This window comes from Pongo pygmaeus, chromosome 2 (genome assembly GCF_028885625.2).
Source record: "Pongo pygmaeus isolate AG05252 chromosome 2, NHGRI_mPonPyg2-v2.0_pri, whole genome shotgun sequence".
Classification (NCBI taxonomy): Eukaryota; Metazoa; Chordata; class Mammalia; order Primates; family Hominidae; genus Pongo; species Pongo pygmaeus.
The window spans coordinates 103503549-103527999 of record NC_085930.1 but is presented as its reverse complement, the minus strand read 5'-3'; the positions used below and the strand labels follow the sequence as shown (position 1 = coordinate 103527999).

At 44.2% G+C, this 24451-nt stretch overlaps 1 protein-coding gene across 3 annotated transcripts in view; it reads left to right on the top strand.

Moving 5' to 3' along the window:
* The first annotated feature begins 596 nt into the window (after positions 1-596).
* RBM5 (RNA binding motif protein 5) overlaps positions 597-24451 on the top strand; it is a 30412-nt gene continuing 6557 nt past the window's right edge. The window contains exons 1-17 of one of the 3 annotated variants that reach the window (XM_054481967.1): positions 597-767; positions 2121-2190; positions 3776-3941; positions 5458-5613; positions 11755-11824; positions 12317-12390; positions 14853-14936; positions 16017-16077; positions 16847-16912; positions 17316-17476; positions 18552-18649; positions 19267-19354; positions 19837-19914; positions 19999-20071; positions 21368-21453; positions 22436-22520; positions 22736-22827. In XM_054481967.1, coding sequence (XP_054337942.1) covers positions 2174-2190; positions 3776-3941; positions 5458-5613; positions 11755-11824; positions 12317-12390; positions 14853-14936; positions 16017-16077; positions 16847-16912; positions 17316-17476; positions 18552-18649; positions 19267-19354; positions 19837-19914; positions 19999-20071; positions 21368-21453; positions 22436-22520; positions 22736-22827 — 1455 coding nt within the window. In that variant the 5' untranslated portion in view covers positions 597-767; positions 2121-2173. Of the gene's footprint in view, positions 768-2120; positions 2191-3775; positions 3942-5457; positions 5614-11754; positions 11825-12316; positions 12391-14852; positions 14937-16016; positions 16078-16846; positions 16913-17315; positions 17477-18551; positions 18650-19266; positions 19355-19836; positions 19915-19998; positions 20072-21367; positions 21454-22435; positions 22521-22735; positions 22828-24451 lie in introns of those variants that run through there. The other 2 variants (XM_063661102.1, XM_063661103.1) reach the window with 2 other exon arrangements.

Sequence of the window (24451 nt, the reverse complement as noted above, 5' to 3'; positions counted from 1 at the left end):
GTGCTGGGATTACAGGCGTGAGCCACCACGCCCGGCACCGGCCTCCTTTTTATTTTTTAGCGACAGGTTCTCGCATTGTCCCCAGGCTGGAGTGCGGTGACGAGATCACGGCTCACTGCAGCCTCGACCTCTTGGGCCCAAGCGAACCTCTCACCTCAGCTCCTGAGTAGCTGGGACCAGAGGTGCACGCCACCACGTTCAGTTAATTTTATTTTTTGCAGAGATAGGGTCTGTGTTGCCCAGGCTGGTCTCGAACTCCTGGCCTCAAACGATCCTCCTGCCTCGGCCTCCCAAAATTCTGGCTTGTGAGTGAGCTACCACGCTACGCATGGTCTCCTTTTGAAGTCGAATTAGACAATGTTTTACACCGTGCCAGTGAAAGCAAACTGTACTCTCTACGGCGCTAGTAGCAAAAGCAAAGAATTATTACCATGCCTAATAGAGAGGAGCCCTAAAAACTAATCCAGGTCTGCAAAAGCCGATCGACAACTCTGTGGTGATTTAGAAGAGAATTGCAAGAAATTAACACAGAGCGTCCTACGTGAGAGGATGATCTGGCGACCACATTTCCCGGCAGCCCTCGCGCAGCCAGGCCGCTTCGAGGATTGGACTTCTCAGCAGGAGGCGGGTGACAGTGGGAGGGGAAAGCGTGAGGTACTGTGGGTAGGAGACGGCCGTCGGCGGAGGCGCCATTTTGTGGAGCCGCCGAACCTTGTTGGAGGTTCTGGGGCGCAGAACCGCTACTGCTGCTTCGGTGTCTCCTTGGGGTAAGTGCGGCGGCTGTCTGTAACGACGGTAGGTTCTTGCCATTTGGGCTGGCCCCCAAGCCTCCCTTGTCAGCTGCCGGAGGCGACTGATCAGCTCCAGCCGGTTCTCTAGAGGGGCTAAATTACCCCAGGCGTTGGAGGGCCGCGCCCTTCCTTGTTGCCAGCTCTGTCAGTTTCCAGAGGGTGTCCAGCCAGCTCAGCCTCGGGCCTGCTTCTTTCTGTCTGTGACTTTGCCCCTTGTGGGTACACGTCCCCTAATCTCCAGCCTAACGGAGCAGTGGAGCCGTCGCCTGTCCCTCAGGCACTCCTCGGGAGCGCCCTGGCAGTCTCTGGCCGCCATCCTCCGACTCAACTGCAGCCGAATCGCCCTCTCCGAAAAGCTGTTCGGTGATCGGCGATCTGCGGGTTTGGAACCTCTTGGGAGGCGGGAGGGGCGTGTGCGGGGAGGGCAGGCCGGACGCTGGAGTCGGTCGAGCAGGCCGTGACGCCGCCATCTCGGCCGCGAGACCCCACGGAGGTGGGTGCCGGCACGGCCCGGGAGACAAGGGGCGGCACCAGTGAATATGCCCCGGGACTTGTTTCCCCCCAGTGGTTCTTTTTCATTTATTAATTTCAACAAATCGTTGAGCATTCGCTCTAGACTAGGCTTCCAGAGACTACTGGATCTGATTTCTCGGACCTCGCGCTCATCGAACGCGGTCCAGCAGTATGATGTCTTATTACCAACGGGGGGCAGGGGGCCGGGCTGTTCACTACTCAGTGGTTTGTAGTCATAAGAACTGGCTCAAGACGTGGTGGTTATTGTTACCTAGGAATTAGGTCGTTTCTAGCTTTGCTCTTGTCTTATGCGATACGTTATTAATGTAGTAGATTTCAGTCAGCTCAGTATCCCAGCTTCTACGAGGTTTTAAATTTTTCATCAGAAATGTTTGAATTTCATGTTGCTCCTTGTATTAATGAAGACACTTGGATTAATGTTTTAACGGTCATCTATCCCACGGAGTTGCTTTGATACAAAACCAAGGAGCTGATTGTAGCTCTGCCCTTTTTGCTTTGTAATTCTAAGGTAGGAGCAGGGAAGGAGTCTTCTGCTTGCTCTGTATTATGATTCTGTTAAATCTGGAATCTAATATTTTAAAGTATGCTTAATCTTCCGGTTTTGCTCATTGTTAACAAAATGTTAGCATGATTTTAACATTAACAGTTTGTCCCCACCACTTCCCCACCTTAGATAATCACTGTCAGTGATTTGAAGGTTTGATGAAATCCCAGCCTCAGTAGTATCCAAGCTATGGAGCTGCTGACTTAAGTGATCTCTGAGATTTACAGCAATTAATCTCTCTTGTCTCCTAGAAAAAATAAAATTTGAACCTTTTGGAGCTGTGTGCTAAATCTTCAGTGGGACAATGGGTTCAGACAAAAGGTAAGTTACTACAGTACGTGGCTTTGATCTCAACATTTCAGTGGAGACTGAACTCTTTGTTTAAGGTAGTTTATCAAACTAATATATGAGTGTTTTGTGCCAGGCATTGCTAATGAACACCTTTATGATCCTGTTGTCACAAACTACAGTCTAGTGAGAGAATTAAAGTACTGTGTGAACATGCTGTGATAAAGTAGAGGGTGCTCTTAGAACACATAGGAAGTATGCTTGTTCACAGCCAGGAAAGCTTCCTGGAGAAAGTATTCTCTGGAAGGAAGCTGAAGGATAAGAAAGAATTTTAGGCAAAGAAGGGCAGGGTAGAGTGGGTCACTGAGGGTTTCCTGTGTGGACAGCAACCTTTGCAGAATCCAGGAGATCATACAGTCTGGCACTTAGCACAGTTCCTGGCTGTGGTAAGCAATCAATGAATGCCAGTTCTTGTTATTGTTCCCTAAATAGCAAGATGATCCAGACTTAGAGAGCTGAGAAGCTTGGGACTGTGTGTTACATGAAGAAAGAAAGAGCCAAAGAATTAGTGGAAAATTAAGATGAGAGCATTTGGCTATTGTGTCACCTATGGGTACACGCTCTAAGACCATTTGATTTAAACACACACCCTTATTCAGCCATCTGCCTTTTTAGTATTGAGGTCAGTCCCTGTGGTAGATCACATTGACAGGCCAAGGGGCCTTAGGAAATGTTCATGTCACATGGTGTTTTAATGCTGTGTCAGCAGTCTGTGATTCTAAATAGCTTACTAAATTAACATTTACCCCTTTGGGGTGTCTCAGTCCCATATTTCCTTTGATTCTTTTTATTAAATTTGTATATTCTAAATGAAGCCCTTATAAACTTTTCCTTTGCCTTATGATTGCACAGCAGTTTTATGAATCTGGTAAACAATTTACAAAAGATGTATTTTATCTGTGGTCAAATAGGTTTAAGCCTCTTGTTATTAGGTTTTCCCATGAAGCCCAGTGCTGCCCTTTAGCCAGAAATAAACCAGATGTTATAAGAAGAGTGTTCTCTTAAGGGGTGCTAGTTTTGGGTAACTATCCAGTTGTATCTGACAGACAACTAAGTTGCCTGATGGGGAAAAAAAAGACTAACTTAGTTCATCCAGGTTTTTGGTCCATTTTCTAGTAGGCATGATACCCTTGAGAGTAGATGAGCCAGGGATGTACTTAATTTCACCCTTTAAAATTGGGTGAAATTCGAGTAACTGCCTTCTTCCTGTTTTTGGTCACTAAGATCTGAATCAGGGATGAAGGGATAATATGTAGACTCTAGGCTTGACAAAATGCAAAAATAAACTTGGACAACATGACTCTTTCTTAGAAATATTCAACCCAAATGTTTATTTCAGATTTAGCATAAATTCCTGAGAATTATCATTACATTTAGGGATGTAGGTATTTTCCCAGTGGTTATCTTAGTAAACTGGAATTTGGTAATAAATTTTAACACTTTAAACTATTTGGATATATCTTATAAACTGGTCTGTGGTCCGTGTGTATTTTTAACTATGTCTTTTAAAGGTACAAAATGTGACTGACTTTAGAATGAAAATTATTTTCCCTGGCAGAGTGAGTAGAACAGAGCGTAGTGGAAGATACGGTTCCATCATAGACAGGGATGACCGTGATGAGCGAGAATCCCGAAGCAGGCGGAGGGACTCAGATTACAAAAGATCTAGTGATGATCGGAGGGGTGATAGATATGACGACTACCGAGACTATGACAGTCCAGAGGTGAGTGACCAGCGGCTGTATAACCCCCAAAAACACCCTGAGCCTTATAGTAATAGAAATAACAGCCAGGCAGCCAGGTCCAGTGGCCCCTTCCCATAATCCCATCACTTTGGGAGGCCAAAGCAGCCAGATCACTTGAGGTCAGGAGTTCAAGACCAGTCTGGCCAACATAGTGAAACCCGTCTCTACTAATAATACAAAAATTAGCTGAGTGTGGTGGTGGGCGCCTGTAATCCCAGCTACTTGGGAGGCTGAGGTAAGAGAATCATTTGAAACCTGGGAGGCGGAGGTTGCAGTGAGCTGAGATTGCATCAGTACTCTCCAGCATGGGTGACAAAGCAAGACTCCATCTCAAAAAAAAAAAGAGAAATAATGGCCAGGGTTTACATAGGGCTCACCATGTACTTTTGAGCACTTGACTTCATGAATTCATTTAGGTCTCAGTACAACCTGATAAGGTAGGTGTTATTCCCATTTTAAAGATGAAACAATGGGGTTATGATAACATATTAGTTCTGTGTTTTGAAATGAATGATAAATATAAGTTGTTGGCCAGGCACAGTGGCTCATGCCTGTAATCCCAACAATTTGGGAGGCCAAGGCAGGAGGATCCCTTGAGCCCAGGAGTTAGAGGCCAGCCTGGGCACCATAGGGAGACCCTGTCTTTAAAATAGTAATAATAATAATAATAATGAAAAATAATAAATATAAGTTGTTGTTTTGGTCATCTTGATATATCTTTTTTTTTTTTTTTTTGAGACAGCGTTTCAGTCTTGTCACCCAGGCTGGAGTGCAGTGGTGCGACCTCAGCTACTTAGGAGGCTGAGGTACGAGAATCGCTTGAGCCTGGGAGGCAGTGGTTGCAGTGAGCTGAGATCGTGTCATTGCACTCCAGCATGGACGACAGAGTGAGACTGTCTCAAAAAAAACCAGAAGGCCAGGCGCGGTGGCTCACGCCTGTAATCCCAGCACTTTAGGAGGCCGAGGCGGGCGGATCATGAGCTCAGAAGATTGAGACCATCCTGGCTAACATGGTGAAACCCCGTCTCTACTAAAAATACAAAAAATTAGCTGGGGGTGATGGCAAGCACCTATAGTCCCAACTACTTGGGAGGCTGAAGCAGGAGAATTGCTTGAACCCAGGAGGCAGAGGTTGCAGTGAGCAGAGATCATCGCACCACTGCACTCCAGTCTGGGCAATAAGAGCGCGAAACTGTCTCAAAAAAAAAAAAAAAAAGAGAGAGAGAAAACACAGCAGGCTGGGTGTGCCTATAATCCCAGCACTTTGGGAGGCCAAAGCAGGAGGGTCACTTGAGGCCAGGAGTTCAGACCAGCCTGGGTAACATAGTGAGACCCCTGTCTCAAAAAAAAAAAAAAAAAAATTGCAGTGAACATTACCATGGAGTGCTTATGTCATCTCTGTAGACTTCCTGCTAAGGATAATTTCTAGGAGTGGAGGATCTGTTTCAAAGAGTACAGGGTGATGTTAATTGTGATTTTGTTTATTGTAAATCAGAGAGAGCGTGAAAGAAGGAACAGTGACCGATCTGAAGATGGCTACCATTCAGATGGTGACTATGGTGAGCACGACTATAGGCATGACATCAGTGACGAGAGGGAGAGCAAGACCATCATGCTGCGCGGCCTTCCCATCACCATCACAGAGAGCGATGTAAGGGGAAATGACAGTTATAACCAGCAGTCAGTACACACAATGAACTTTGAGCTTCTACCATTATTTTCTCATGTTATTGTTTTATCTTAAGCCAATAGAGGTTGAGTAGCCCTTATCCAAAATGCTTGGAACCAGAACTGTTTTGATATTTTTTTTTAATATTTGCATTTACATAAGTTTAAACATTTGCATTTACATAAGTCTAAACATGAAATTCATTTATATTTTGTATATGTCTTATACATGCCAAAGGTAATTTTATACAACACTTTAAATAATTTTTTTTTTTTTTTAAGATGGAGTCTTGCTCTGTCGCCCAGGCTGGAGTGCAGTGGTGCGATCTCGGCTCACTGCAAGCTCCGCCTCCCGGGTTCACGCCATTCTCCTGCCTCAGCCTCCTGAGTAGCTGGGACTACAGGTGCCCGCCACCATGCCTGGCTATTTTTTTTGTATTTTTAGTAGAGACGGGGTTTCACTGTGGTCTTGATCTCCTGACCCCGTGATCCACCCGCCTCGGCCTCCCAAAGTGCTGGGATTACAGGCGTGAGCCACCGCGCCCAGCCAACACTTTAAATAATTTTATACACAAAACAATGTGTGCTTTGGTTTTTTTTGTGTGATATTTTTGTTTCTGTTTTTTACAGACAGGGTCTCATTGTCACCCAGGCTGGAGTATAGCAATGCAATTAGAGCTCACTGCAGCCTCAAACTCCTGGGCTCAAGTGATCTTTTTACTTCAGTAGCTGGCAGGTGCATGCCACCACACCCAGCTAATTTATTTTTTGTAGAGACAGGCTAGGCTAACTATGTTGCCTGGACTAAAAGTTTTGACTGCCCTCTTGTCCGTGACCTTTCAAATAAGGTCAGGGGTGGAATTTTCCACCTGTGTCATGTCAGTGCTCAGAAAATTTCAGATTTTGGAGCATTTCAAATTTTTGGATTAGGGTTGCTCAACCTGTATCTATCTCAGCTAGTGAAATATTTTTCTGTCTTTAGGGAAGAGTTCTCTGAACTAGGTTCAGAAGTAAGTTACCATATTGGCCAGGCGCGGTGGCTCATGCCTGTAATCCCAGGCACTTTGGGAGGTCGAGGCAGGTGGATCACTTGAGGTCAGGAATTTGAGACCAGCCTGGCCAACATGGTGAAACCCTGTCTCTACTAAAAATAAAAGAATTAGCTAGGTGTGGTGGCGCATACCTGTAGTCCCAGCTACTTGGGGAGGTGCTGAGACAGGAGAATTGCTTGAACCTGGGAGGCGGAGGTTGCAATGAGCCAAGATCACGCCATTGCACTCCAGCCTGGGTTACAGAACAAGACCCTGTGTCAAAAACAAAAAGAAGTAAATTACCATATTTAGGCTTTGAAGCTCAATGTATGAGTTTTCTGAATGTCTTTAACCACAAGGAGCAGGTCTTCTGTCTTCATTAGCTCCCAGAAGATAATCAATATATTTTTATTGAATTAGTTACTTACTAGATGAGGATGATTGGTAAATACCTAATTTTCTTTATAATCTGGCCACCCTTTTATTTGTTGAAAATTGAACTACCCATTTGAAACCTCAGAAAAGCTTGTTAAAAAGGACAGCTCATTCAGACTGGCCAATTAGAGTCTCAATGTACTTGGCACTGCCTGATTTCCAGCAGCATCTCTGGTCCTTACCCTTCCTTCCGGCCACACCCTACTTCCCACATCCTGGACTTTGAACATGTCCATTGCTCTACTATTGTGCCTTTTTCTGCTTGGAGATGCCTGTATGTAAAGCCTGAGCTATTGGGCAGAGCTGCTTCTTCGTTATTCTCTTCCTAAGGCACTGTATTCATGACTTTTGTGTAGCACCTTTACTGTAGCTATCAACACACGTCTCATCTCTACCACAAGATCTCTGAAAATAGGCCTCTGTGTGAACTAGTCACCTCTGTGTCCCCAACCTGAACATAGTATGTTACTTAGCCAGTGCTCTTGGTAAAAATGAATGTGAGGTTTTAAAACAGCATTGTGCCAGTATTTGTTTTCTTGGAGTAATCAAAGTAATATTCTGACTAACGTTTAGTCGAATTTTGGATAAAGCTCAAAATAAGCATTGGATTCCCGTAGCTTTGGGTTTCTAAACCCTGGAAGTAATGAATGTGACAAATGTGAGACAGGATATTAGAGTTAATAGTGGGTAATCATTCCATTATTTGTGATCCACTGCACATCTGCTACACTGTACATGTTAGATGCTACAGTGATACAGAGCTATGGATCTTGCCTCAAAAAAGCTTATGGATGAGTAGCTAAGGTCAGCAGATAATGTTGACAATGCAGAATAGAAAGGGGTCAGAGGCTGAGTATGGTAACTCATGCCTGTAATGCCAGTACTTTGGGAGGCCAAGGTGGAAAGAGTGCTTGAGCCCAGGAGTTCGAGTCCAACCTGGACAATATGGTAAGATGCACCTCTCCAAAAAAAAAAAAAAAAAAAGCCAAGCTTAGTAGCGCTTGTCTGTGGTCCCAGTTACTTGGGAGACTGAGGCAAGAAGATCACTTGAGCCTAGGAGGTCAAGGGTACAATGAGTTGTGTTCACGCCACTGCACTCCAGCCTGAGCAACAGAGCAAGACCCTGTCTCAAAAAAAGAGGGTCATGTTGGAAAAGGTCCTATTGAAAGAGGTCTGCCTAAGAGCTCTTGAAGGTTATTTAAGGGAAATTGTTACTAGTGGAGGGTAAGGAGTCTTCTATTTTTATTTTTGTGAGACAGGGCCTTACTCTGTCACATAGGCTGGAGTGCAGTGGCGTGATTGTGGCTCACGGTAGCCTCCAACTTTTGGGCTCAGGCAATCCACCAGCCTCAGCCTCTCAAGTAGCTGGGATTACAGACATGTGTCACCACTCCGAGCTAATTTTTTTTTTTGGTCAGTTTTTTTTTCTTTGTAGAGACAAGGTCTCTCTTTGTTGCCTAGACTGGTCTTGAACTCTTGTCTTCAATCAATCCTCCCGCCTGGGTCTCCCGAAGTGCTAGGATTATAGGCATGGAAAACTAAGGGAATGGTGTGGTAGATGGGCCCTTCAGGTGGAGGGGGGTATCACATGAGCAGGGAATAGAAAGGTACTGAATCTAGATAAGGCCTAGCAATCAGCTTGATTTGGCTGGAGTCAGAGCCTTTTGGCAGGAGAGGGATGAGTTGCAAAGTGCTATTGTGGCTAGGGGCTAGAGTTTTCAAAAGCCTAGCTAAGCCTAAAAGAATATTACTGAGGGTTGGCCAGGTGCGGTGGCTCATGCCTGTAATCCCAGCACTTTGGGAGGCCGAGGTGGGCGGATCACAAGGTCAGGAGATCGAGACCATCCTGGCTAACACGGTGAAACCCTGTCTCTACTAAAACTACAAAAAAATTAGCCAGCTGTGGTGGCGGGCGCCTGTAGTCCCAGTTACTTGGGAGGCTGAGGCAGGAGAATGGCATGAACCCGAGAGGCGGAGCTTGCAGTGAGCTGAGAACGTGCCACTGCACTCCAGCCTGGGTAACAGAGCAAGACTCTGTCTCAAAAAAAAAAAAAAAAAAGAAACTGCTACAAGTATTGATTTGAGTGTTAGAAATTTTAGTGAGTGGTTGAATTCACAGGTGTGATATCTGAGGATAATGAGGATTGGCTGTATGTAGTCTTGCAGCCGTTGCACCTAATTATGGAAAGTAGAGGCCAGTGAGAATCTTGTTTCCACAAATTTCACCCTGTTTTTTTTTTCATGATAGTATTCATGCCTGATATTATTGATGAAGAGACTAGTATATATTTTTGTGGCCTTTTGGAAAAAGGAGTTGGTCTGACATTGGAACAAGCCTACCAGCCAGAATACTTTATTCTAGCCCCAATTAATGTTTGATTTATTAGGAGCCTAAGAATGTGATGAACTTTGAAAATTTTTACCACTAATTTAACTGTAAGAAAAGTATGATCCATTAAAAATGTTTACCTGGCCTGGCGTGGTGGCTCAGGCCTGTAATCCCAGCACTTTGGGAGGCCAAGGTGGGTGGATTACCTGAGCCCAAGAGATGGAGACCAGCCTGGGCAACATGGTGAAACCCCTCTCTACTAAAATACAAAAAATTAGCTGGGTGTGGCGGCATGCGCCTGTAGACCCAGCTACTCTTGAGGCTGAGGCAGAATTGCTTGAACCCAGGAGGTGGAGGTTGCAGTGAGCCGAGATCACGCCATTGCTCTCCAGCCTGGGCAACAGAGTGAGACTCCATCTCAAAAAAAAATAAAATAAAAATGTTTATCATCAGGCTCTTCATTTTTTGGCTGTTGATTTTTTTCCTTATTTTGAGAGTAGGCCTTAAAGAGCAGGAAGGCTATTCTTGATTAGACGTACTTCAGGGCACAGTGACACATCCACTGCCTCTTTTAAATCTCATCTGAGTTGTTATTTTTATTTTTTTATTTTTTTAAAGATAGGATTGCACTTTGTCACCCAGGCTGGAGTGCAGTGGTGCAATAGCCCATTGTAACCTCGAACTCCTGGGCTTAAACAGTCCTCCCACCTCAGCCTCCCAGGTAACTAGGACTACAGGTGTATACCATCATGCTCGGGTATTTATTTTATTTTATTTTAATTTTTTTTGAGACGGGGTCTTACTCTATTGCCCAGGCTGGAGTGCAGTGGCACGATCTCGGCTCACTGCAACCTCCGCCTCCCAGGTTCAAGCGATTCTCTTGCCTCAGCCTCCCAAGTAGCTAGGACTACAGGCACGTGCCACCACGCCTGGCTGATTTTTTGTATTGTTAGTAGAGACGGGGTTTCACCGTGTTAGCCAGGATGGTCTCCATCTCTTGACCTTGTGATCCACCTGCCTTGGCCCCCCGAAGTGCTGGAATTACAGGCATGAGCCTCCGTGTGAGGCCTAATTTTTAAAATTTTTGTATAGAGATGGGGTCTTACTGTGTTCCCCAGGCTGGTCTCAAACTCCTGGCCTCAAGCACTCATCTTGCCTCATCTTCCCAAAGCGCTAGGATTATAGGCATGAGCCACTGTACTATCCTGTAGAACAAAGGACAGGGAGATTAGACTAAAGGATGGAGGCTTGAGACATCATACCACAAGCAAGGATGTGTATCATAACATAAATTAATTGTGGCCAGGCATTGTGGCTCACTCCTGTAATCTTAGCACTTTGGGAGGCCAAGGTGGCTGGATCGCTTGAGCCCAGGAGTTCCAGACTAGCCTGGGCAATGTGGCAAAACTCTGTCTCTACAAAAAATACAAAAATTAACCAGGTGTGGTGGTGTGCATTTGTAGTCCCAGCTACTTAGGAGGCTGAGGTGGGAGGATCACTTGAGTCCAGGAAGGCAGAGGTTGCAGTGAGCTGAGATCACACCAGTGCACTTCAGCCTGGGTGTCAGAGCTAGGCCCTGTCTCAAAAAAAAAAAAAAAAAGGAAAAATTAATTACACCTGAGGGAAATTCCCATGCAGCATTTAATGAATGCCTTCAGTGCTGTTATAATGCATTAATTTCTATGAGAAACGTTCTCTCTTTTCTGTGCCTTTTAGGAAAATTGCATTTTGGTGATAGAAGATAAAAACTTGGCTAATTAGGCCAGGCATGGTGGTTCATGCATGTAATCCCAGCACTTTGGGAGGCTGGCAGATCACTTGAGGCCAGGAGTTCAAGACCAGCCTGGCCAACACAGTGAAACCCCATCTCTACTAAAAATACAAAAATTAGCTGGGTGTGGTGGTGGGCACCTGTAATCCCAGCTACCTGGGAGGCTGAGGCAGAAGAATCGCTTGAACCCAGGAGGTAGAGGTTGCAGTGAGCTGAGATCATGTCACTGTACTCCAGCCTGGGTGACAGAGCTAGACTCTGTCTCAAAAAAAAAAAAAAAAAAATCAGGCATGGTGGTGCACGCCTATAATCCCAGCTACTTGGGAGGCTGAGGCAGGAGAATTGCTTGAACCCAGGAGGTGGTGGTTGCAGTGAGCTGAGATCATGCCACGGCACTCCAGCCTGGGCAACAGGGTGAGTGAGAGACAGAGACTCCATCTAAAAAAAACAAACAAACAAAAAAAAAACCTGGCTAATTAAACAGTTGATGTAATTCCTAGTCCATGTAGAATAGTGTGTGGCAAAAGCTTTAACTAAATAATGTAAAACCCTGTGCAGATTCGAGAAATGATGGAGTCCTTCGAAGGCCCTCAGCCTGCGGATGTGAGGCTGATGAAGAGGAAAACAGGTGAGAGCTTGCTTAGTTCCTGACATTATCGTTCTCTTCCCCATTCCCACCTCAGTCCCTAAAGAACATCCTGATTCCCCCAGTCTTCAAGCACATGAATTCAGAATGAAAGGTTTGCCATGGCTAAGGAATGTGACTCTTTGAAAACCATGTTAGCATCTGAGGAACTTTTTTAAACTTTGTTTTAGGGACTTTTTTTTCCTTAGGTAAGTAATGATTTATAAACTCCTTTTTTTTTTTTTTTTTTTTTTTGACTATAGTCGGTTGCATGGTTACTTTAAGCGTGGAATCAAATGGAGTGGCATTTAGTTCAGGCGGCTTGTTCCTTGCCATGGCAAAGTATCAAGAAGATCCCCAAGTCAAGTCACATTTGTAAAGCTGCTTCCCAATTGGCTTTGTCACGCAGTGTTGAAGCAGTGGGAGAGAGATTCACCTGTTATAAAGGAACTGACTAACACAAGTATCCCGTCTATATCTGAATGCTGTCTCTAGGTGTAAGCCGTGGTTTCGCCTTCGTGGAGTTTTATCACTTGCAAGATGCTACCAGCTGGATGGAAGCCAATCAGGTTGCTTCACTCACCAAGTCTAGATATTCATGAAAATGGAACAAGTCTGTACAATTAAAAAAAAAAGGTTGAAGGAGTGGTTTGTTCCAAAGGAGTGACTTTTTTTTAAAAAAAAGCTTTGTATATATTAAAATTGATGTTACTAGAGTAAGTACAGTACCAAGGACTTCATTGTAGAATTTGTTCTGCCTTTAAACATGGCTACCTACCTGGCAGGGCTTTGTTAACTACTGAATACCTGTCTGGTAATCACTTAATGTTTCCCTTTTTTCTACTTTGTTATGTTCCTATTATGTCCATTGAGAGTAAGCTTAGTATATCAAACTCTCCATTTGACAGTGAAGAAAACATAGTGAAAGTCTGTGGCAGGCATTTTTATAAGTAATTCCTTATTTCTGCTTGAAGACCACAAAGCCTCCTGGAGGCATAACTGCTCAGACGGGTCTTCAGGGAATATTTAAGGACTTAGTGGAATTTATGAACAATAAGTCTGATGAGATTAGCCTGGGAGTGGTGTCCTGCTGCTGTCTAATCTAGTTAGAGTGGCATTAACATTCTAATCTCCCTGAGAATGCCTTTTATAGTCTGTTCAAAGCAAGTCATTGATGGTTCTTCGAGGTAGTGTTAACTGAAGTGTTCTTCAGTTTGTCAAGATAATGTTCAGTGCTTGGCACTTAAATAACATTTTTTGCAAGAACTCCAAGGCACATTATTGAATGCCTTTAACCAAGTGCATTCTGGGAAGTTTGCTTGACTCATTATCTTGCTTTTCTGCAGCATTCTGTGATTTGAGTCATCCATGAATCCATAAATAAAAGTTACATTCTTTGATTGGTAATATTGCCATTTATAACAAGACTCACTAATGAGGCTATCACTTTGACTGACTGATTTGTTAAAGTTTTTAAGCCTCTCATTTTCCTAACCCAGAAATCACAGCCTGATTTTATTAAAAGTAGAGCTTCATTCATTTCATACCATAGATACCATCCTAGTAAATCCAGAACATATACAAGGTTCATGTGAGTCTGCTTTCTTGACATGATAGCATTGTGGACATGTCAGAATGACTAACCTAGGAGTTTAAAACTCCTAAGAAACTAAAACCTGTAAGACATTTAAAAGTCTCCACAATTTTAATGTATACAAAGCTATGTTACTGTGTAACACATTACAGTTCAAATTCACTCCAGAAATAAAAGGCCAGTAGGATTAGGGACTCACTGGTAGTTTGGAGTCTCCCAGCACACATCCCTGCTAGTGGGATGATCTATTGACATATCTCCCAGCTTTTTTATTTTTGCTTCTATATATCACAGTGAGTGGATGACCCTTCAGCTTTTTCTCTCCTGGCCAGACATGCAGTCTTGCCTTTAGATATCGCAGAGACAAAATTCACAGCATGTCTTAAATCTTCCAGGATTTGCAAGAACCAAATTGCTCAACAGTATGTATGTTTAGAGGGGTTAGACTCCTTTTTAAAATCTGGATATCTAACCACCTACTTAAATCTGTTCTGATAGTGTCAAACCACCCCCACCCTCAATCCCCCCACCCCCAAGAAAAAGAAAAGATGCTCCTGTTAAATGAAGGCTCTTTAGGGGTAGGTGCTAGGTATACTCTTGGCTAGATTGATTCAGCTCAGAATTTTGACTTCTTAAAGTTAAGTCCTTGTAGTCACATGGTTGACTTGAAGGATGAGGTGGTGTGTGCATTTATGAGCTTTTCCTACCCCCCTGAAGAAACTTCATTGGCCTCCTGGTTACTCACCTTGAAGAGAGTACCATCCATTTTAGTGAAAAACACATCTGTCACCTAGGACATGACGTGGTTGCAGTTGACAGGAAAAAAAAAAAATCTCATTTAGTTGTTTTAGAGTTGGTGGCATTCAGAATAGTCCCTCCTGAGAAAGAATTGTAACCAGATTCCCTTTAAAAATGAGTTCCCCTCCCTTTCCCCCCAAAGGACACATCCTGAAGCAGAAGGTGGGGGGGGAAGGAGAAATGTAAAGGCTTTTACTTTGCATAAGGATGGGGGACTGGGGAAAAAGGTGAAGCGAAGCCCAAGGACACCATGCTAAGGGCAAAAGTAGGAGACAATCTCAGAACTGAGAGAATTGTGTCTTCTGCTTTTTGAAGTAGACTGTCACACTCAGGCAGCCTGTCAATGCTGAATGTTAGGACTTCTGTCTCCACTGGAGACACGGCCTGGTGCAAGTCAGCGTTTAGTGTTTGACAGCTTTCTCAGCACTCCCTGACTCCGTTTACCTTTACTCCGCATCCCATTCTCTTACTGCCTATCTGAAGGATTGGATGGGCAGAGTATAGGTGGCGGTGGTTGGTCCTCCCCGTATGTTGTCCATTTAATTCCAGAGCACTGATTTTTCCGAAGTGTGCTCTGCCCTGGGAAAATGGACACATGTTCCTCACAATGGGAATAACTAATTACTTCTTTTCTTACAGAAAAAGTTGGTGATTCAAGGAAAGCACATTGCAATGCATTATAGCAATCCCAGACCTAAGTTTGAAGATTGGCTTTGTAACAAGGTAAGCATATGTTCTTCCCAAATAGACAAAACTCCTTTAGGATATTGCTGTTTTTTCTGTTTGTTTATTTGACTGTCCAAACAAGGAAATTATTACTCAATCACCAGTAATATTGATGGTTTGTAACTTTCCTTGGGTCCTCCTACACTGGTATTAGATGATAGAACTAGAGGTTTCATTTATTAAGATGCACGTTCTGCTGGGCATGATGGCTCACGCCTGTAATTCCAGCACTTTGGGAGGCCAAGGCGGGTGGATAGCTTGAGGCCAGGAGTTAGAGACCAGCCTGGCCAACATGGCGAAACCCCGTCTCTACTAAAAATACAAAAATTAGCCGGGCATCATGGTGCGCGCCTGTAATCCCAGCTACTCGGAGGTTGAGGCAGGAGAATCTCTTGAACACAGGAGGCAGAGGTTGCAATGAGCCAAGATCGTGCCACTGCACTCTAGCCTGGGTGACAGAGTGAGACTCTGTCTCAAAAAACAAAAAAGGACAACAAAAAAGATGCAGGTTCTAAGCCCAGTGATTAAGATTTTAGGTGTGTTTCACGTTACTGTTTATTGAATTCTAGAGCTCTCAGTTTTTGGCGTAGTCTCTTAACTGTATTAACCAAAATAGTTGAGAACCCTGCTAAAGTTATATAAGGTTTACCATTTTGAACTTGAATGTTGACATTGATATTTTGAGAGTGCTCAAACTCTGTCCCCTGTCCAGTAGGGGACTAGACAGTGGTTAGTTTACCTTGTGTTTGTGTATGTAGGATGGGATGTATAGTGCTCTGTTGATACAAGGAAGAACTTCACCAGTGGCTTGCTGTAGAGTTTTCAAATTAACTGAACCCTTTCCTCGGCTTGATAATAATGGGATTCTTCTTCAACATACAACAAACTTTGTTTTTCTTGGGAGATTTTAACAGTGTTACATTCTGAATTTTTTAGGTTATATCCCCATGTCTCAGCTACACGAGACTTTCTGCTTTTCTGTTAGTTACTGGGACCTACCCGTGGCCCCACTGTTATTGTTACTAGAAAGCCTGGCCTAATGTGAGAAATAATTACAGATAAAACTTTTTTTTTCAGTGCTGCCTTAACAATTTCAGGAAAAGACTAAAATGCTTCCGATGTGGAGCAGACAAGTTTGGTAAGACTGGATTCAGCTGTTTGCAATATGCATTAAAACCTACTAAGTGGGGCAGGGAGCGGTGGCTCACTGTAATCCCACCACTTTGCAAGGCCAAGGTGGGAAGATCACTTGAGGACAGGAGTTCAATACCAGCCTGGCAAGAGATAGCAAGACCCTGCCTCTACAAAAAAAGAAATTTTAAATTATCTGGGTGTGGTGGCACACACCTGTAGTCCTAGCTACTCAGAAGATTTAGGTGAGAGGATTGCTTGAGTCCAGGAGTTGAAGGCTGCAGTTAGCTATGGTCATACCACTGCACTCCAGCCTGGGCAACAAACAAGACCCCGCCTCTCAAAAAAAACAAAACAAAAATCTGACAAATAGGGTTGTTAACTGTGAGCCTGAGGAAAAGTATAGATTTTAGTGTACTTAAACAACTTGTCTGTTTTCTTTAAATCTTTTCCCTTAGGTTAGATAATGCTGCTCATGATTGTGAGAGCACAGAGAGTTCTTTTGTTTTCTAGAATTAAGTGTGCTCACCTGGTTTGCATTCTGCATCTGCCTTTCTTTAGTGCAGGGTAGTGTCAGTCCCACTGTGGCCCAAAGTTTGCATTCTGTGTTAACCATGTCACAATTAATGAGGTTTTACTATAGGCACAAATGCTTAAAAAAGAAAAAAAACGATTGTTTTGTGTGGTTAAAATAAAAACTTGTGGGGATTTTAATGTATTTTTTTGGTGAAAATACATTAGTTGTTTGTCTCTAATTGGATCACTTTACCTTCTAGACTCTGAACAGGAAGTGCCTCCTGGAACCACAGAGTCGGTTCAGTCTGTGGATTACTACTGTGATAGTAAGTTCATACTTGATCTTTTGGTCTTCATGTTAAAAATTGACCTCAGTTGTCAGGAGATGGAGACCATCCTGGCTAACACGGTGAAACCCTGTCTCTACTAAAAATACAAAAAATTAGCCGAGTGTGGTGGCACGCACCTGTAATCCCAGCTACTCCGTCTCAAAAAAAAAAAATTGACCTCATTTGGAAATTTCTGTTCTCCTACCCTTTTTTAAGGAGCAGCAGCAGCTTTGGGTTGTCCCTTAAAAGACTGGATATTTAGAATCTTCTCCATGTCAGGGTAGAAAATATATTAGGAATGTCCCAGATGGATTTGTTTGTACTTGACCCTGTCTTGGAAAACATTGGTACATTGGTGGTGGGAATGCAGGTGTATGTCATTTGTCTCATTTACCCCTAGCGATCATTCTTCGGAACATAGCTCCGCACACTGTGGTGGATTCCATCATGACAGCACTGTCTCCTTACGCGTCTTTAGCAGTCAATAACATCCGCCTCATAAAAGACAAACAGACCCAGCAGAACAGAGGCTTCGCATTTGTGCAGCTGTCTTCTGCAATGGTGAGGTTCTCATCGATTCTTTCCTTTTTAAAAGAAACAGCTTTAAGAGGCAAATGTGGTTCATCCAGTTTTGAAACTGTCTGAGGCTCCTGAAGCCCAAGATGCAAGGCTCCCTAATGACAGTTTTTGCACTGCTAAATTACAGGACTGATGACTTCAGTAAGTAGTAAAAATAATGTGTATACCTATAGGCAACGGGCAGAATTTTTTGAGCCACAGTTTAGTCCTTTGTACTTTGTTTTTTGTTGTTGTTGTTCTTTTTTGGGATGGAGTCTTACTGTTGCCCAGGCTGGAGTGCAGTGGCACCATCTCGGATCACAGCAACCTCTGCCTCCGGGGTTCAAGTGATTATCCTGCCTCAGCCTCCTGAGTAGCTGGGATTACAGGTGCCCGCCACCACGCCCAGCTTTTTTTTTTTTTTTTTTTTCTTTCTTTCTGGAGAGGGAGTCTCGCTCTGTCGCCCAGGCTGGATGGAGTGCAGTGATGTGATCTCTGCTCACTGCAAGCTCCACCTCCCCAGGGTTCACGCCATTCTCCTGCCTCAGCCTCCTGAGTATCTGGGATTACAGGCGCTCGCCACCACGCCCGGCTAATTTTTTGTATTTTTAGTAGAGACGGGGTTTCACCGTGTTAGCCAGGATGATCTCGATCTCGTGACCTCGTGATCCACCCACTTCGGCCTCCCAAAGTGCTGGGATTACAGGGGTGAGCCACCGCACCTGGCCACGTGCAGCTAATTTTTGTATTTTTAGTAGAGACGGGTTTTTGCCATGTTGGCCAGGCTGGTCTCGAACTCCTGACTTCAAGTTATCCGCTCACCTCAGCCTCCCAAGTGCTAGATGTACTTTGTTTCAGATTGGTTTAGCATTTGCTCTTTTGGTAATACCGGAAACCTTCACATCTTAGAGGAAAGAGAGGTATTCCTTTCTTGAGGTTTCATATCTGCAAACACAATAAGGAATTAATTGCCCCCCCCTTTTTTTTTTTTTTTTTTTAATAGAAAACTACTTTGAATGGGGTGGATGGTAGGGAGAGATTTTTAATTACACATTTTTTTCTTCACATTCTCCTTCAGGATGCTTCTCAGCTGCTTCAGATATTACAGAGTCTCCATCCTCCTTTGAAAATTGATGGCAAAACTATTGGGGTTGATTTTGCCAAAAGTGCCAGAAAGTGAGTGGCTTCATTGTCCTTATTTCAAACTACTGCATCTGCACATTTGTACAGTGTGCTAACTGAACACCAAGCCTGTGCCCCAAGTATGTTGAGACACTGTGATCCTCCCTGATTGCCAAGGCCAGGAGGGACACGTTTGTCTTCTTTTAGTGATTATTCCCTACTGTCCTGTATAACCAGTTGATGAAGTTGCCTGAAATGGTTTCAGATCAGGAGAAAGGCAAGTATGGCAGATGGGTTGAGAACACATGCTTTGCAAACTGCGGCAGTATAGTGCTAACCCATCCAGAAATAACCCATTCCTTCCAGAACAGCATGCTAATAATTTCATGTATATAGTGCTTAACTCTAACATGGTAAATTTCCCTTTTTTTAGTATCATTGCACATCCAAAAAACTCTTTATTAGATGGCAGGTTACAAGGTAGAACAATGATACTACAGGGCCACTTGCTTACTGAGGAATTTCCCCATGAAGAGCCCTCCCCCTATGAAATGTGGCCTTGCTGGCATCTGAGAACTGACGAAGGGTGGAGTGAATCAGTTGGTGGTATAGGGGCACTAATTTTGGGAATACTGAGATAGAATCACATGATTGGATCTTTGTGGTTTCAGAGACTTGGTCCTCTCGGATGGTAACCGCGTCAGCGCCTTCTCTGTAGCTAGTACAGCTATTGCTGCTGCTCAGTGGTCATCCACCCAGGTAAGATCGAGGATCTTTTTGCTCAAGGTAGTGTGGTGGTGGTGCCCAGATTCACGGACATGACCTCTCCTGTGGTACTCGCAATACGAGCTCTTTTTTTTTTTTTTCTTTTTTGAGACAGAGTGTCACTCTCGTCACCCGGGCTGGAGTGCAATGGTGCGATCTTGGCTCACCGCAAGCTCCACCTTCCAGGTTCAAGCGATTCTTCTGTCTCAGCCTCTTGAGTAGCTGGGATTACAGGCACCTGCCACCACACCCGGCTAATTTTTGTATTTTAGTAGAGATGGGATTTCACCACGTTGGCCAGGCTGGTCCTGACAACTCCTGACCTCAGGTGACCCACCCACCTCAGCCTCCCAAAGTGCTGGGATTACAGCTGTGAGCCACAGCACCCAGCATCACGAGCTCATTTTTAGGGACTTCTGAATTTTTTTCCTTAATGCCTACTAAGTTTGTCTTTGTCTCATTTTGATGTTTTGTAGTCTCAAAGTGGTGAAGGAGGCAGTGTTGACTACAGTTATCTGCAGCCAGGTCAAGATGGCTATGCCCAATATGCTCAGGTAGGTAGATTTTAGCAGCATCCACCTTATAGTCTTTCAGAGTGTGTCTGAGAATAGCAGCTTTAATGGTGGACTTTTCTTCAGTATTCACAGGATTATCAGCAGTTTTATCAACAACAAGCTGGAGGATTGGAATCTGATGCATCATCTGCATCAGGTAGTAAACTTCATCTCCTTTTTACCTTTTGTTTAAGCACTTACAGTTGAAGAAATATGATTAGATGTCCTAACTGTAGAGCTACAAGTCCATTTCTCTGTAAGATTGTAGGGGGCATGGCAGGGCACGGTGGCTTATGCCTGTAATCCCAGCACTTTGGGAGGCCAAGGCAGGTGGATCACGAGGTCAGGAGTTCAAGACCAGCCTGGCCAACATGGTGAAACCCCATCTTAGCTAAAACTACAGAAATTAGCCAGGTGCGGTGGCAGGCGCCTGTAATCCCAGCTACTCAGGAGGCTGAGGCAGGAGAATTGCTTGAACCTGAGCGGCAGAGATTGCAGTGAGCTGAGATTACGCCACTGCACTCCAGCCTGGGCGACAGAGTGAGATTCTGTCTCAGAAAGAAAAAAAAAAAGAATGTAGGGGTCATATTCAGGGCTGTCATCATGTACCCAAGGTTCTGGGGAAGAATATGGTTATTTGTGTACACCAGGAGTTAATACAAGGTCTTAGAGACCATGTTGTGATGAGTTTAATTCTTGGAATTCAACTCTGTATTTCCCCTCTCTGTGTTAGGAGTCATGGGTGCCCACATAAGTTCAGGTGAGCAGAGAGGATGTGGCCCTGGAGACTGGTGCTCAGACATCAATCAGAAGAGCTACTCTAAGAAGCCTTGGCTTTAATTTTTGTTTCAGGCTTTAAAAAGCCTTGTGAGTTAAATCTTTCTCAACCCCAGAGCAAATATAGATCCTTTCTTCTCTTTCTTTTCTCTTTTTTTTTTTTTTGAGACGGAGTCTCGCTCTGTCGCCCAGGCTGGAGTGCAGTGGCGTGATCTTGGTTCACTGCAAGCTCTGCCTCCCAGGTTCACGCCATTCTCCTGCCTTAGCCTCACAAGTAGCTGGGACTACAGGTGCCCGCCACCACTCCCGGCTAATTTTTTGTATTTTTAGTAGAGACGGGGTTTCACCGTGTTAGCCAGGATGGTCTCAATCTCCTGACCTCGTGATCGGCTCGCCTCTTCCTTCCAAAGTGCTGGGATTACAGGCCTGAGCCACTGCACCCGGCCTCTTCTCTTTTTCTTAGCCATGATACAGAATCCTTAACTTTGTATATCACATCTAGTAGAATTATAAGAAAATGAAAATGTCACAGATTCCAGGGTACTTAGTGGGAATCAGCTTATGAAGAACTGACATATACAATGACAGAAGAAGGCTAGATTGGGCATTACAAATAAAGATGTTTGGGTTGGCATTCAGTGCCTTGACTTTCCCTAACACTTGTGTTTATCATCAGGCACAGCAGTGACCACCACCTCAGCGGCTGTGGTGTCCCAGAGTCCTCAGCTGTATAATCAAACCTCCAATCCACCTGGCTCTCCGGTAATCCTGTTGTCCTATATACAGAACTCGTGGCTGATGGGGAAATTTTGTTTTGCTATACAAGTATTACCCTTTCCTGTTATATGAGCCAGGATTGAGTAATACACACTTCAACCTTATTTCTTTCTGTTGTCTTAAAATATTAATTTTATGATATATATGTGCATGTATATTTTAAATATAAAATTTCAACTGTGTATTTATACTTTATGCGTGCTTGACCTTTAGAAAGTTGTCGCCGGGGCCAGGCGTGGTGGCTCGCGCCTGTAATCCCAGCACTTTGGGAGGCCAAGGCGGGTGGTTAGGAGATCAAGACCATCCTGGCTAACACGGTGAAACCCGTCTCTACTAAAAATACAAAAAAATTAGCCGGGCGTGGTGGCGGGCGCCTGTATTCCCAGCTACTTGGGAGGCTGAGGCAGGAGAATGGCGTGAACCTGGGAAGCGGAGCTTGCAGTGAGCCAAGATGGTGCCACTGCACTCCAGCCTGGGCGACAGAGCGAGACTCCGTCTCAAAAAAAAAAAGTAAGTTGTCGCCGGGCGCAGTGGCTCACGCCTGTAATCCCAGCACTTTGGGAGGCCAAGGCGGGCGGATCACAGGGTCAGGGGTTCAAGACCAGCCTGGCCAACATGGTGAAACCCCGTCTCTACTAAAAATACAAAAATTAGCCGGGCGTGGTGGCACACGCCTGTAATCCCAGCTACTCGGGAGGCTGAGGCAGGAGAATTGCTTGAACCCCGGAGACGGAGGTTGCAGTGAGCCAAAATTGCGCCACTGCAGTCCAGTTTGGGCAACAGAGCAAGACTCCTCTTGAAAAAGAAAGCAAGAAAGTTGTCAACATGTGTTTTGCTGAGGGATTGCCTTAGATTATTGCTACAGTGTGTCTGTCAGGGGAGCCCTTCCTCCTGGATGATTGCAGTGATTTAGCTCTCTTAAAAGGCTTTACAGTTGAAATTATATTGAAGCTGCTGTTCTTTCCAGACTGAGGAAGCACAGCCTAGCACTAGCACAAGTACACAGGCCCCAGCCGCTTCCCCTACTGGTGTAGTTCCTGGTACCAAATATGGTAAGCCAAACCTCATGGGGCTGTTGACAGTTGGAAGGTCGTAGTTGTTGTCTTTGTTTAATGAGAGTTCTTCTCCCTTTGCGGGTGTCAGAGGGACACTTGGGGATGTGAGACAGAGAAGAAACGTTAGGCGTGCTGCATCTCACTGGCTTAGAATTTGAAATAAAGCTAATTTCTTACCTGGAATGACTGTATGCTGGATTTTGTTTTTGCAGCAGTACCTGACACGTCCACTTACCAGTATGATGAATCTTCAGGATATTACTATGATCCGACGACAGGGCTCTATTATGACCCCAACTCGCAAGTAAATGTGCTGCTTTCCTCCTCAATTTCACTAGAAGTAGTTTCGCTTAGTGCATTTATGAGGCATAAAATGAAACATTTCCTGCAAAAGAATATATGACTCAGATTAGTTTTAACTTCTTCAAAGCCACCAAAATGTAATTTTTATTTGGAGATTGTAAGTTTTAATTTTAGGGTTAAAAAATGTTTTGAGGTATAATATACACACAGAAAAATACACAAAACAGAAATGTGCAATTCTTTGAATGTTTACATGTCTATACATTTGTATATTACATGTGTATATATACCACCACTTATTCCCAGCCCACCTAATCCTCATGCCCATTGCTGGTCAGTAACCTATGTCTTCATTAACCACTATTTTGATTTCTGTTGCCATAGATTATTTTGTCAAGTTACAATTTATGGAAAGACCTAGCTAGAAATTTTAAATTATACTTTTCTCCCTATTGTTTAACCTTTTAGAGTGTACAAATCAGTGGCTTTTAGTATATTCACAGTGTTGTGTAACTGACCACTAATCTCAGAACATTTTCATCACTCCAAGAAGAAACCCTGTACCTGTTAAACAGTCACTCCCCATTCTGTACTCTCCTCCAGTAACTACTAATCTACTCTCTGTCTCTATGGATTTGCTTTTTTTTTTTTTTTTTTTTTTTTGTGGCACGATCTTGGCTCACTGCAGCCTCCACCTCCTGGGTTCAAGCGATGCTCCTGCCTCAGCCTCCTGAGGTAGCTGGTAGCTGGGATTACAGGCGCTCACCACACCCAGCTAATTTTTGTAGTTGAGACAGGGTTTCACCTTGTTTGCCAGGCTGGTCTCGAACTCCTGACCTTAAGTGATCCACCCGCCTCAGCCTCCAAAGTGCCAGGATTACAGGCATGAGCCACCGTGCCCAGCCCTCTGTTCTTGACATTTCATGTAAGTGGAGTCAGACAATAGATGACCTTTTGTGTCCAGCATCCTTTACTTTGCGTCCCTGTGTATTCTTGAGGGTAGAATTTAGCAGATGTATGGAGTGATATTTTATTTTTGGTGGCATATATAACTTTTAAAAGGGAAAAACAACTTTAACACCCCATAAATAACTCTATTTATGACCGCGAGCTGTATATATAGAACAGTAAAATAAGTATTTTTAACAGGAACTTGGCATTGATGGGTTGTGGTTTCTAAGAGATTGAAGTGTGAAACTGTGTGCGACGTGCCTAAGCAGGCCAGCCTGGCCATTTATTTCCCTCTCAGTTATTTTTTTTTTTTTTTTTTTTTTCCCTGTCAGCTCTCTTTGGTGGCCTTAGAAGTTGTGTCTGTAGGCTGGGCGTGGTGGCTCACGCCTGTAATCCCAGCACTTTGGGAGGCCAAGACGGGAGGATCACTAGGTCAGGAGATTGAGACCATCCTGGCTAACACAGTGAAACCCCGTCTCTACTAAAAAAAAAAAAAAAAAAATACGAAAAAATTAGCCGGGCGTGGTGGCAAACGCCTGTAGTCCCAGCTACTCAGGAGGCTGAGGCAGGAGAATGGCGTGAACCCGGGAGGTGGAGCTTGCAGTAAGCCAAGATCGCGCCACTGCACTCCAGCCTGGGTGACGGAGCGAGACTCCATTTTAAAAAAAAAAAAA